Source organism: Salminus brasiliensis, chromosome 10 (assembly GCF_030463535.1).
Source record: "Salminus brasiliensis chromosome 10, fSalBra1.hap2, whole genome shotgun sequence".
In the NCBI taxonomy this organism is placed as follows: domain Eukaryota; kingdom Metazoa; phylum Chordata; class Actinopteri; order Characiformes; family Bryconidae; genus Salminus; species Salminus brasiliensis.
Window position 1 is genome coordinate 10,380,190 of NC_132887.1, and position 11,278 is coordinate 10,391,467.

Here is an 11,278-nt window from a genome sequence, read left to right on the forward strand (position 1 = left end):
CCTAATGCTAGGCATGGGCTAGAGAGGTATAAACTACTTTGTGCTTTGAGTCACTGCCCACTTTATTGGAAACACCTACGTTGTGCTTTAAGTTATTCCAACAACAGCAGAACACAAAGCAGTAAGTTATCTGACAGCAGATTTTAGTAAAGGAGTAAAGGAAGTAAAGGAACAGAAGGGATTTTTGTTTATTATACAGTTTGAACATCACTGTTAAAACCACTTTTTGGGTAAAAGACTGCGAGCAAGGACTGATTTTAATTTCTGTGTGGAAAGACGGTAAAACTGCAACTTAAAAGAACAACATTGGACACTTTAGAAGATGCCTTTGATTGGGCTCAGCTGGACTCTCAGATACGGCACTAAACTAACTGCCTCCACAACTCAAACATCCATCAACAAACTGTTCATCACAGAAAAGCCCACAACCGTGTGTGATGCACACGAGGAATGTTGGCCTACTTTAAAAACCTACTGACCCACTTCTTGAGCATGTGCAGTCTCCTTTGGGAAACGTCTGCATTCTCACACGCACACGCACAGACTCAGACGCCACTGCAGGTAAACATCACTGCATTCTGAATCGCGCTTGGAAAACACTGTTCGCTGCTTCTGAGAGTCTTGTCTGTTAAATTTCTTTACGACTGTATAAACAAACAGATGCCAGAATAGTTTTCCAGTCTACAATCTGAACTGAGTAGAGGGCAATGGCATTAAAGCCACCACCTGCTGTGAGGCATTTTAAAATCGCTCTCGTAATCCAGCCTTTTAAACATTTATCCCTCTGCAGCTTAAGCCATGATTTGGAGCACTTCAGTGCTGAAAAATAAAAGGCTCAAGGTAGGGGGCCTGGAGCAGCTGCACAAAGAAGTAGGCTAGGCAAGACCCGATACTGTTCGCCAACACAAGCCTGAAACAGTCGCCTCCTTCAGCGAGGCCCAGACAGACATTCTTAGTAACTGCTCTGCCTCCTCAGATCATATGAATAATTCTTTCATGCTGTGGATCTTCTTTGAGCACGCCTCAGCGGAGGCTGTTGGGAAGCCCTAGATATTTCTGCTTGGAGCAGAGTAGCTCAGATTTCTAGATGATGAGATCATGCGGACTTCGAGCACCACTGAAACGGTCCTCCCATACGCTCATACTCACTCATGCTGCTTCTGAGAGGATCAAGCTCAAGCTTAAGGAGAAAAAAAAAAAAAAAAAAAAAAAAACCCTGCATCAGGACAAACACACACACACACAAACAGAGTCAAAAACAGCATCATAGTTGGTTGGACCAGTAGCTCACAGTGCAGTACTGTGCAAAAGTCACCCTTCATTTATTGAATATCAATTCAAAACCATTGTGAAGTACAGTTATTCATTTTTTTGCAATATTTCTGAGTAGAGTAGATAAGATTATTCATTTGCACAAGGAAGAAAAAAAGCAAAATAAACAAATAAATAAATTAAAATAAATGTACATACATATATACAGCATACAGATAAACGGCCCTGATTCTATTTTCTACAACAGGTTCTAGACAAGCTCCGTGTGTGTGCATATTTGTACATCTGTGTAGGCAATGGGTGCAATTTCAAGTAGATGAATGCATTCAATAAACAGGGATGTCCACAAACATTTGGACATAGTATATATGCTTTTTGTTTCTTGACGTTGTTTTGCTTGGAAAACAAATCTAAAAACTGTATTTATAATTAATATAATGTATTAATTTATTTATTTTTAGTTTACTTTTTAAGCTGTGTTATAATACACACTGTTACAGTTTGTAGCAATTCCAGATTCAGGGTGTACAGAAGTCTTCAGAAATAATAACAAAAGAATACTTCTTTTGGCAAGTTATTTAATACTTTTCTTCCACTGAAAGAATATTAAGCCGCTCAAAACAAAAGCAAATAACCTCAAAAATAAATTCAAAACACGATGAAGAACAATCAGTAATTTTCAGACTGAAAATACGTTTTGACAAAACTCAAACAAATATTTCCTCCATTTTCATTTCCATTCACCATAATAATGCCCAAAACACCATAAGTAATGTCTAAATGCCCAAATTCAATACAATCCTGCCTTTAAAACCAACACCAAGCTTCAACTCGAAGACAGAGAGTATAAAAAATGGCATCTGACTAAAAACGTTTTTTCGAAATTTCACCAATCAAAGTAAGGAACCGTTTAAAATGATAGAAACCTTTTAGCTTTCAGCCACAATCTTTACCAGGAAGAAAACTATTTTAGCATAATTCTGGATTCAAAATCAACCTGCCTTTGACTTTGAATTGAAAAGCAACCATAAGAAACAGCTTAATTAAGGCCTCAAAGAAGATCAATTTCATGTCCAAGCACTAACTAACAAACCCAGTAACTTGAACTTTGGACCATTTGTGTACCTCCTGCTGGGTCACACTGGCCGGTGTCCTAAACATTCAGCTGAGCTGAAACTTTGCCAGCAGGCTGAGGTGGTCTGAGGGGAACATTTCATTCGGGAGTCCATTCAGTGACCACAGGTCCGCCTCAGACAGCAGAGCGAGACGGCCGAGCAACTTCAATCCACTCTCCCAGCCTGTACGAAGGTAAAGGATATAGTGCATATAGTGATAACAGTTATACACACACACACACACAATTATTTTATTTAGCCTATTCTTTCTGCTTCACGGAACGGCTTTCCACTCATACTGCCTACCTTCATGTTCCTCAGAGGAGTCCTGTCCTGTGGAGTAGAAGATGTAGTCAACCATGGCAGCTCCCTCGGAGTGCAATGTGGTGACAGCACAGCGCTCAGTGCCTGCTATGTACGGGGTGTACACGGAACGTAGGTTTAATCCGTGATATATAGTGTTTCTGAACCTGCCGAACAACAAGAGGAGAAAACCTCACATTTTTACAGACACTGAATTTACGTAAACACTGACAGTGTGGAAATACTTGACGTGAACTAATCTTGCATATGGAAACCCCTCAAAACTGTTCACCTTGGAGTAAATAGCAGCTTTTCTTCAGGATCTGAAAGAAGTTTTCACAGATAAGAAATTGTTAGATAAGGATATACAAAGGGACAGTTTCCTGGACAGAGATTAACCCCACAGTCTTAAATATAAAGGTATTGCAAAGGGTTCTGTAAGTGATGCTGCAGAAGAATCATGTTTGGTTCTATAAGTACCATTTTTGTTAAAGAGATGTGTGATAAGAATCTTTAAACGATTTTCAGGGGGTTGCAAGTTTAAATTTCGAGCCATGACGCTTTACCATCAGAGACCAGAGCCTGAGAGAACAGTAGATGGTGGGTAGATGGTGCTCTCTCCCCTCATCATTCTTAGAGCAATGTTGGCTAACACAGGTGTCTGTTAACTGGTGTAGCAGAGCTGGGGACCCCACGCTTTTTCTTAGCGTGGCTGCCCAGGCTGCTGATGCCGCATCAGCCCCAGTTCAATAAGAGGCGGTGGCCCCTTCTAGTGTCGGGAGCATTGCTAGTGCTAGGGGAAGTTATGTGTGAGTGGGTTAACGGGCAGTAGCAACTAGAAAAAAGGGGAGAAATGTGGATGTAAAGGTTTGTTACAAATTATTAAGGTCTTCACATCTCTATTCATAATGTAAAACCAGTCTATTTGAAAACTGGGTCAACAAAGCTTGCAGTCGTTTGTACTGTGTACTGTACTGCATACTGCCTGGACTGAAATTAGCCCTTGAGAGTCTTTATTTGGCAAAAACATTGGGATTATTATTAAAAATACGTAGTGGCACTGAAAGTAGTTCTATGCATAACCAAACTTGCAGGCTACAGTTCTTCATTGAGATGTGAAATCAGAACAATAACAATGGCAGGTTTAATTCAGATACTTGGTGTGTTGTCTGTGATGCCTGGTATGAGTTCCAGGTCTGGGGGCCGCACACAGGCTGCCTGACAGTAGCGCAGCTGCCGGAGGAAGTCATGGTTGTACTGGAGTTTCCCTGCAGGAAGAGTAAATATAGCCTTGCTCACAGATACAACAGCACACATGCCTTAACATGGAGCTGCACCACACTGACCACAGGAAATGCACCATCATCAGCTTAAAACAGCACAACCCAATTCCCTATGAAAACAGCTCCGCAGTTGCCTTCATGCAGTCATTTACGACTGTGGTGGTGCATTTATATATTAACTGACACAATGTAAGTATATAAAACATACACCTATTTATTAGCTAGAAAAACTAGCATAGAACAAACATAGCTAAACAAAGCAAAACTTCACAACAGCCTTGTAAAAAAATACCCCAGTGTTCACTCATGCTCATGTGGAGGTTTTCATGTATACACACTTACCCATGTGTGAGTATTCTAGGAACAAACACACACTTTCCACTGACCTGATGAGTTGGTGTGAGGTTTACTCACAGTAGAGTACTGACAGTTGTCACTGATACCCAGGCTGCTGGGCCACAGGGGGGCGTACAGCCTTCTGTGATGGATTTTGTAAGACAAGTCCTCCTGACCAGATACCTGCAATTAACAGATCAATAAAAGACATGCTTTATGCTTCAAAGAAACCCAGTTCTCCTTTATAATAGAAACTCTTTACAGTTCAAATACTGTCGCTATCATGCAAAAATCTCTGGGAACTTTACATGAGAAGAAAAAAAAAAAAAAAAAAAAAAAAAACACTCAATACATCCTTAATGGAAGTCAACGAAAAAAAGAGTGTATTCCAAGTCATTTTCATCAGATGATTTGGACACAACGTGAAGAACACCAGTATAAAATCATGATAAAAGGCCCTGAAGGGGGGGGGTGGGGGGTGTCACAAGTTCAAAACCTGAACCATGCCTCTTTGCCATCAGCAGCAGAGAAAGTCAGAGAGAGCACAACTGGCCATGCTCTTCATGCTCTGGTACAGATGGCACACTCGCCCCTCATCCCTCTTAAAGGAATATTGGCTGGCACAGGCACTTTTTTCAGTGTCAGCTGGCCAGCGATGCCACATCGGCAGCAGCTAGAAAAAAGTGCCGTTGGCTTTGCATGTATCAGAGAAGACATGTGTTGGAAAAGTCCTTACCCTCCTAGTGTTGGAGTTACAAACAGGCGGGCAGTACCAAATTAGGAGAAAAAGGGAAACAATTGACAAATAAATAAAAAAATACAAATTGTGGTGACCGCAAAAAAAATAAAAATAAAAAAAAAGATATTACACAGACTGATTTAATCTACATTTTTACACATGCACTCTCTGTAGCATTTTGTTAGAACAAGTGATTTGTCCAACAAAGCCGATTAATTACACTTTACACTTTTGCTGTTCCAAACCTAGCTGGTGCGCCCCCTAGTGGTTGAGAATTCAGTTCTGTTGCATCTGTAAGGCAGCATCAATTAATCCTTAAACAGAGGGGAATTTTCCCACTATTATGTAGCGGTTGTTGGCGACCATCTGGTCACCCCTCAACATATAATGGAGAAAAACCTCGGATTGGCTATTTTCTACGTTACTAGCACCTCATGAAACCCCACCTCCACACGCTCATTTCCGACCCCTAACGCACAGTTTTTCCAATGTGTTGAGAGGGCAGGTGACCCGCTGATAATGAGGATGGGTACACTTTAAAATGTGTTTAAAGTGAATAAATAAACACTCACAAAATTCTCTATACACTCTAAGTGTGTTTAAACAAGTGTTCTGTAATTTTGTAGTACAGGGAAATAGGTCGAAATGACTGTCTGTGGTAATCTAAAAATAAAAACTACTATATGCTGCAGATGCAGCCGATAAACATGGGGACAGACATCCTCTACTGTTTTTCTCTATTCACTTGACCGCGAGCACTAGAATAAGCCCTTGCTCTGCTCTAAGAAATACACAAAGGTAGATGGCTTAAGACCCACCATCCAGGCTGGAAGCCCATGGTAGTAGAGCTGGCCGGTGACTATCAGCTGGTACAGTGGCATGTTGGGTAAGGAGTTTAGGTCTCCACACAGAATGACCTCGCAATTGCTTCCCTTCTTCTTACACTGCCTGATCACACGGTCAATCTCTGCCAGCACTATGGCCAGTTGAGCCAGTTTCACATCGCCCCGTCTGGGGTTAAACAGCAGGTGTGTGTTGGCCACACAGATGGGGCTCAACTGTAGGAACTCTCCCTGCTCGCCAGTTGGCTGGAGGAGCAGCACAATGCCCACGTTGTCCCGGTCCAGGAGCTCACAGTCATGGCGCCGGAACTCCAGTAGGCTGACCGACAGCTGCGTGAAGCGATCGCCCCGGTAACACACCGCACAGCCGTCCGTTTTGGTGCCTGTGCGCTGCTTATATACACATAAATATCCTAGAAATAAAAGAAGGTGAGGAATGTGATGATCACAAAACAGTTCAACAAGACTAGATCTACCGTCTAGATTTACTATTGCAGGTTCTAGAGACACCATAAGACAAAAGTATTGGGACACTTTAAAAATGAAAAGTTGTTAAAATAGTGTTTATCCTGCTTCTGTTCAATTAACTGTCTCCACTGTCCAGGAAAGACCTTCAACTGCATTTTGGAGCATTGTTGTGAGGATTTGATTGCGTTCAGCAACAAGAGCATTAGTGAGGTCAGGATATTAGATGATCACTACCCATTTTCATTCCCTACTCCCCATACTCCAAACGTACTAGAGCACCATCCATCATTCCAAAGAGCTCCACTGCTCAACGCTGGGGGGCTTTATACCCCTTCAAGCTCATGCCTGGCATTAGGCATGGTGCCAATAGCTTCATGTGTTTATCTGCTCCAGAGCCTAATTCTATTGGCAATTTTTCTACTGGGACTAAACAAGCTATGTGTGTGTATTCGCACATCCGTGTCAGCAAAGGGGGCAAGTTGGAGTAGTAGAATGCATTCATTAGAAGTGCAGTCCACTTTTGTCTGAATTGAAAATGAAGATTAACTCAATCACATCTGTTAAAGTTAAATGAGCATTCCTCAATTTCAAAAATCCAATTCACACACACAGGAAAAAAAAAGTATTTAGTCAGTCACCAATTGTGCAAGTTCTCCCACTTAAAAAATAAGAGGGGCCTGTAATTGACATCATAGGTAAACCTCAACTATGAGAGACAAAATGAGAAAAAATTTTTCAGAAAATTACATTGTCTGATTTTTAAAGAATTTATTTGCAAATAATGGTGGAAAATAAGTATTTGGTCAATAACAAAAGTTCATCTCAATACTTTGTTACTTTTCCTTTGTTGGCAATGACAGAGGTCAAATGTTTTCTGTAAGTCTTCACAAGGTTGGCACACACCGTTGCTGATATGTTGGCCTATTCCTCCATGCAGATCTCCTCTAGAGCAGTGATGTTTTGGGGCTGTCGGCGGGCAACACAGACTTTCCACTCCCTCCAAAGGTTTTCTATGGGGTTGAGATCTGGAGACTGGCTAGGCCACTCCAGGACCTTGAAATGCTTCTTACGAAGCCACTCCTTTGTTGCCCTGGCAGTGTGCTTGGGATCATTGTCATGCTGAAAGACCCAGCCACGTTTCATCTTCAATGCCCTTGCTGATGGAAGGAGGTTTGCACTCAAAATCTCACAATACATGGCCCCATTCATTCTTTCATGTACACGGACCAGTCGTCCTAGTCCCTTTGCAGACAAACAGCCCCAAAGCATGATGTTGCCACCCCCATGCTTCACAGTTGGTATGGTGTTCTTTGGATGCAACTCCGCATTCACTCTCCTCCAAACAGTTCTACTTTGGTTTCATCTGACCATAAGACATTCTCCCAATACTCTTCCAGAACATCCAAATGCTCTCTAGCAAACTTCAGACGCGCCCAGATATGTACTGGCTTAAGCAGGGGAACACGTCTGGCACTGCAAGATCTGAGTCCCTGGCGGCGTAGTGTGTTACTGACGGTAGCCTTTGTAACGTTGGTCCCAGCTTTCTGCAGGTCATTCACTAGGCCCCTCCGTGTGGTTCTGGGATTTCTGCTCATCGTTCTTGTGATCATTTTGACCCCACGGGCTGAGATCTTGCGTGGAGCCCCTGATCGAGGGAGATTAGCAGTGGTCTTGTAGGTCTCCCATTTTCTGATTATTGCTCCCACAGTAGATTTCTTCACACCAAGCTGCTTGCCTATTGCAGATTCAGTCTTCCCAGCCTGGTGCAGGTCTACAATTTTGTTTCTAGTGTCCTTCGACAGCTCTTTGGTCTTCACCATAGTGGAGTTTGGAGTGTGACTATTTGAGGTTGTGGGCAGGTGTCTTTTATACTGTTAATGAGTTAAAACAGGTGCCATTAATACAGGTAATGAGTGGAGGACAGAGAAGCCTCTTAAAGAACAAGTTACAGGTAGGTGACCACCATTATTTGCAAATAAAGTCTTTAAAAATCAGACAATGTGATTTTCTAATTTTTTTCCCTTTTTGTCTCTCATAGTTGAGGTCTGCCTATGATGTCAATTACAGGCCTCTCATTTTTTTTAAGTGGAAGAACTTGCACAATTGGTGACTGACTAAATACTTTTTTTCCCCCCACTGTGTGTGTGTGTGTGTATATATATATATATATATATATATATATATATATATATATATATATATATATATATAAATTGTTTTTTGAACAGACGCTAATTATTTAGAGATCAATTCAAAGTATTTCTACATTTGATTTCACTACCAAAAAGCAGAATGTTAAAGCGGCAGCACTACATATCAAGGTGAAATGCTAACACAATCACATCCCCAGATATGAGAGTTTACCTGGCCAAACGCCAATGCCAGAACAAGACGAATCTGTTGGTTTTGTGTTTACTCTTAACCGCTAGAGGTCCCGGTTCTTGAATCTTGACTAAAGCTCCTTTAAGTGAGGAAAAAGAAGGGTTTTCACTCACCCATCTCAATCAGGACCGGATATATCTGCTCCAGGAAGTGATTCTCTTGAACCTCTTGAAGACAAACAATCTGTACATGCAAAACACACAAATACATTTTATCTTGCATTATTGATTCCTACATTCCTCTACTGCATGGAACAAAATGTACTGTACAGCCCTTGACAGTCACAGGTGTAATTCAGAGGAGGAGGCACTGACTCACATCAGGCTCCCAGGTCTGAAGCTCTTTTAGGATGGTGTAAATACGGTTGTCCCATAACAGCACGTCCTCTGAGCAGTGCGGATACAGATCGGAGTTTGCTTCTAGCAGGTCCTGGGCCAGGATATTGTAGGACATAATGGTGAAGTTGAACTTTGTGGGTGTGGACGGAGTTACAGAGTGATGACCATCTTCAGTGAGGTCCTCCCACACCCTCCACATCACTAGGACAGACAACACAGTAAAGGCCTTGTTGAAAAGGATGCTAATCGCACTACAAAGAAGGGGGGCACCAAACACATCTGCCTAATTTAAGACTTTCAACTTCTATGCCATTCAATACCAGAGTTTAATATCCAAGTCATATCAGCATCAGTGAGCCAGTAGGTATACACCGGTGTCAAGAATGTAGACGGCTGTTCTTGATTACTCTACAGGTCCACTGTGGTCAATACAAAACACCCACACTGCACACTTACTATTCCTATTGAAGACCAGTTATTGGTACTGAATAATTTCTGAGAATGATCCTCATCCCTAGGCTAGACTTTGAAGAAATTTTACTAATAGAGAGACACAATAAAGAGAATACAAACTGCAACACAAAATCTGTGCAAACATGAACATTTACACTCATGTGAAAAAAGTTTGAAATAAATGCTTACAAACAATACAATAGATGTGGTTGCAGACATGTAAGGATGTAAGAAAATACAGAAATCCATATTCATATTTTGCAATACTGTATCGATTCTGAAAAACACAATATGGATCTGTATTTAATAGTTTACATGTAAAGATTGGTGGTTGCACACTATGGTATGTTTTTAATGACCAAAAAAAAAAAAAAAAAAAAAAAGGTATAAAACCACAACAACAACAACATCTTGCTCACAGTATCGCAAGATCACAAAATACTGTATAGTAACCCCTGTATCATTATACATATTGTATCGCCAGGTTCTTGCCAATAAACTGCCTTACAGGCAAGTGAAAAATTGTCCTAATATTTTTGCCGAATGTTTGTAGACACAGCTCTATTAGGAAAACGTATTTGTAGCCAAAACTTTGTGCACGCAGCTCTACTAGCAAAATGTATTGGATTAGCTTTTGGACAAACAACATTTTAGCCAAAAGTTTGTGGACTAAACTTTACTAGTCAAGCATATTAGATTAGCTTTTGCCTGACACCCCTTTTGAGCAAAGGTTTTGGCACCCTACTTAGACAAAGGTTTGCCAACACAGCTAAACCTAGCAACATCTTATCAACAAACACCTATATCACAGCAACACTGCTGAGCTGCACTCACACTCGCGGTTTCTGAAGGAACTGCACACTCTAGCTCTGATATGTTAATCCTGTGCAGCTTCACAGATTTTATGATTATTAGGACACTAGGTTATGATAAAATTGGAGATTAAACCTCAGGGTGGGCAGCTTGACAAAATAAACAAAAACAGCAAGAAGAATATTTTTTATTTTAGTAGAACATTTTAATATTGCCCCTAAACCTTTGTTTAACATGTCACAGTATTGAATTCTCCACTGCATCAGGTTGTTATTGTTTATAAGCAAGATTAATATGGCAAGTAATCCCAAACTTTTGAACACTTGTGTAAAAACCAAATCTGGAAGCCAGAAATAATTACACTGATCTGAGGTCAGGAAAAAAAGCACAGTGACAATACCAAAAAGTCTTACCTTCAAAATTGCTGTTGTCTTGAAATGCAGGGTAGTAGCTCAAGCCAGGAAACTGTACTGAAGGACAACACACGGTCTCTGACAGGCCAAGGCCTACTGGAAAATGCCAACCAGGCACAGACTGGAGCTGTGTAAAACTATTCAGGGAGTCTGCATTGCCATCTGAGAGCAGCTCACTCAGATTAAACACACAGCTGCCCTCACTGACCTGGGCTTCACTTTCTTCAATGTTCATGTTCCCGTCTCCAGGCTGGGCAATTGCTTTGTTCTCAGCAGCCTCAGGAGCCTTGGTTTCAGCCCACTCAATTGTAGAGAACATCTCCTTCTCGATCATTGAATTCACCTCCCCTTTTTCATCCAGTACAACATTCATAACACCCGTTCCCACTGCTGATTGGACAGTTCCTGCCTTCTTTTCTTCAGGTAGGCCACTATCATCCTTCTCTACTGTTGGAGTAAAAGCTCTACTCTCTTCTGAAGACTCTGGATCATGTTCAACTGAACTGTCCGCCAAACTAATC

The 11,278-nt window shown here is 41.3% G+C and overlaps 1 protein-coding gene across 1 annotated transcript in view; it reads right to left on the minus strand.

The window, feature by feature from the left end:
* Positions 1-1,270: 1,270 nt before the first annotated feature.
* angel1 (angel homolog 1 (Drosophila)) overlaps positions 1,271-11,278 on the minus strand; it is a 12,657-nt gene continuing 2,649 nt past the window's right edge. Inside the window, exons 2-10 of the mRNA XM_072689157.1 lie at positions 10,758-11,278; positions 9,059-9,279; positions 8,854-8,923; positions 5,867-6,303; positions 4,360-4,492; positions 3,848-3,958; positions 2,983-3,013; positions 2,694-2,857; positions 1,271-2,570 (exon numbers count right to left, since the gene is read on the minus strand). The exon at positions 10,758-11,278 is cut by the window's right edge and continues 313 nt beyond it. Of these exons, the coding sequence (XP_072545258.1) occupies positions 2,434-2,570; positions 2,694-2,857; positions 2,983-3,013; positions 3,848-3,958; positions 4,360-4,492; positions 5,867-6,303; positions 8,854-8,923; positions 9,059-9,279; positions 10,758-11,278 (1,825 nt within the window). The 3' untranslated portion in view covers positions 1,271-2,433. The remainder of the gene's footprint in view (positions 2,571-2,693; positions 2,858-2,982; positions 3,014-3,847; positions 3,959-4,359; positions 4,493-5,866; positions 6,304-8,853; positions 8,924-9,058; positions 9,280-10,757) is intronic.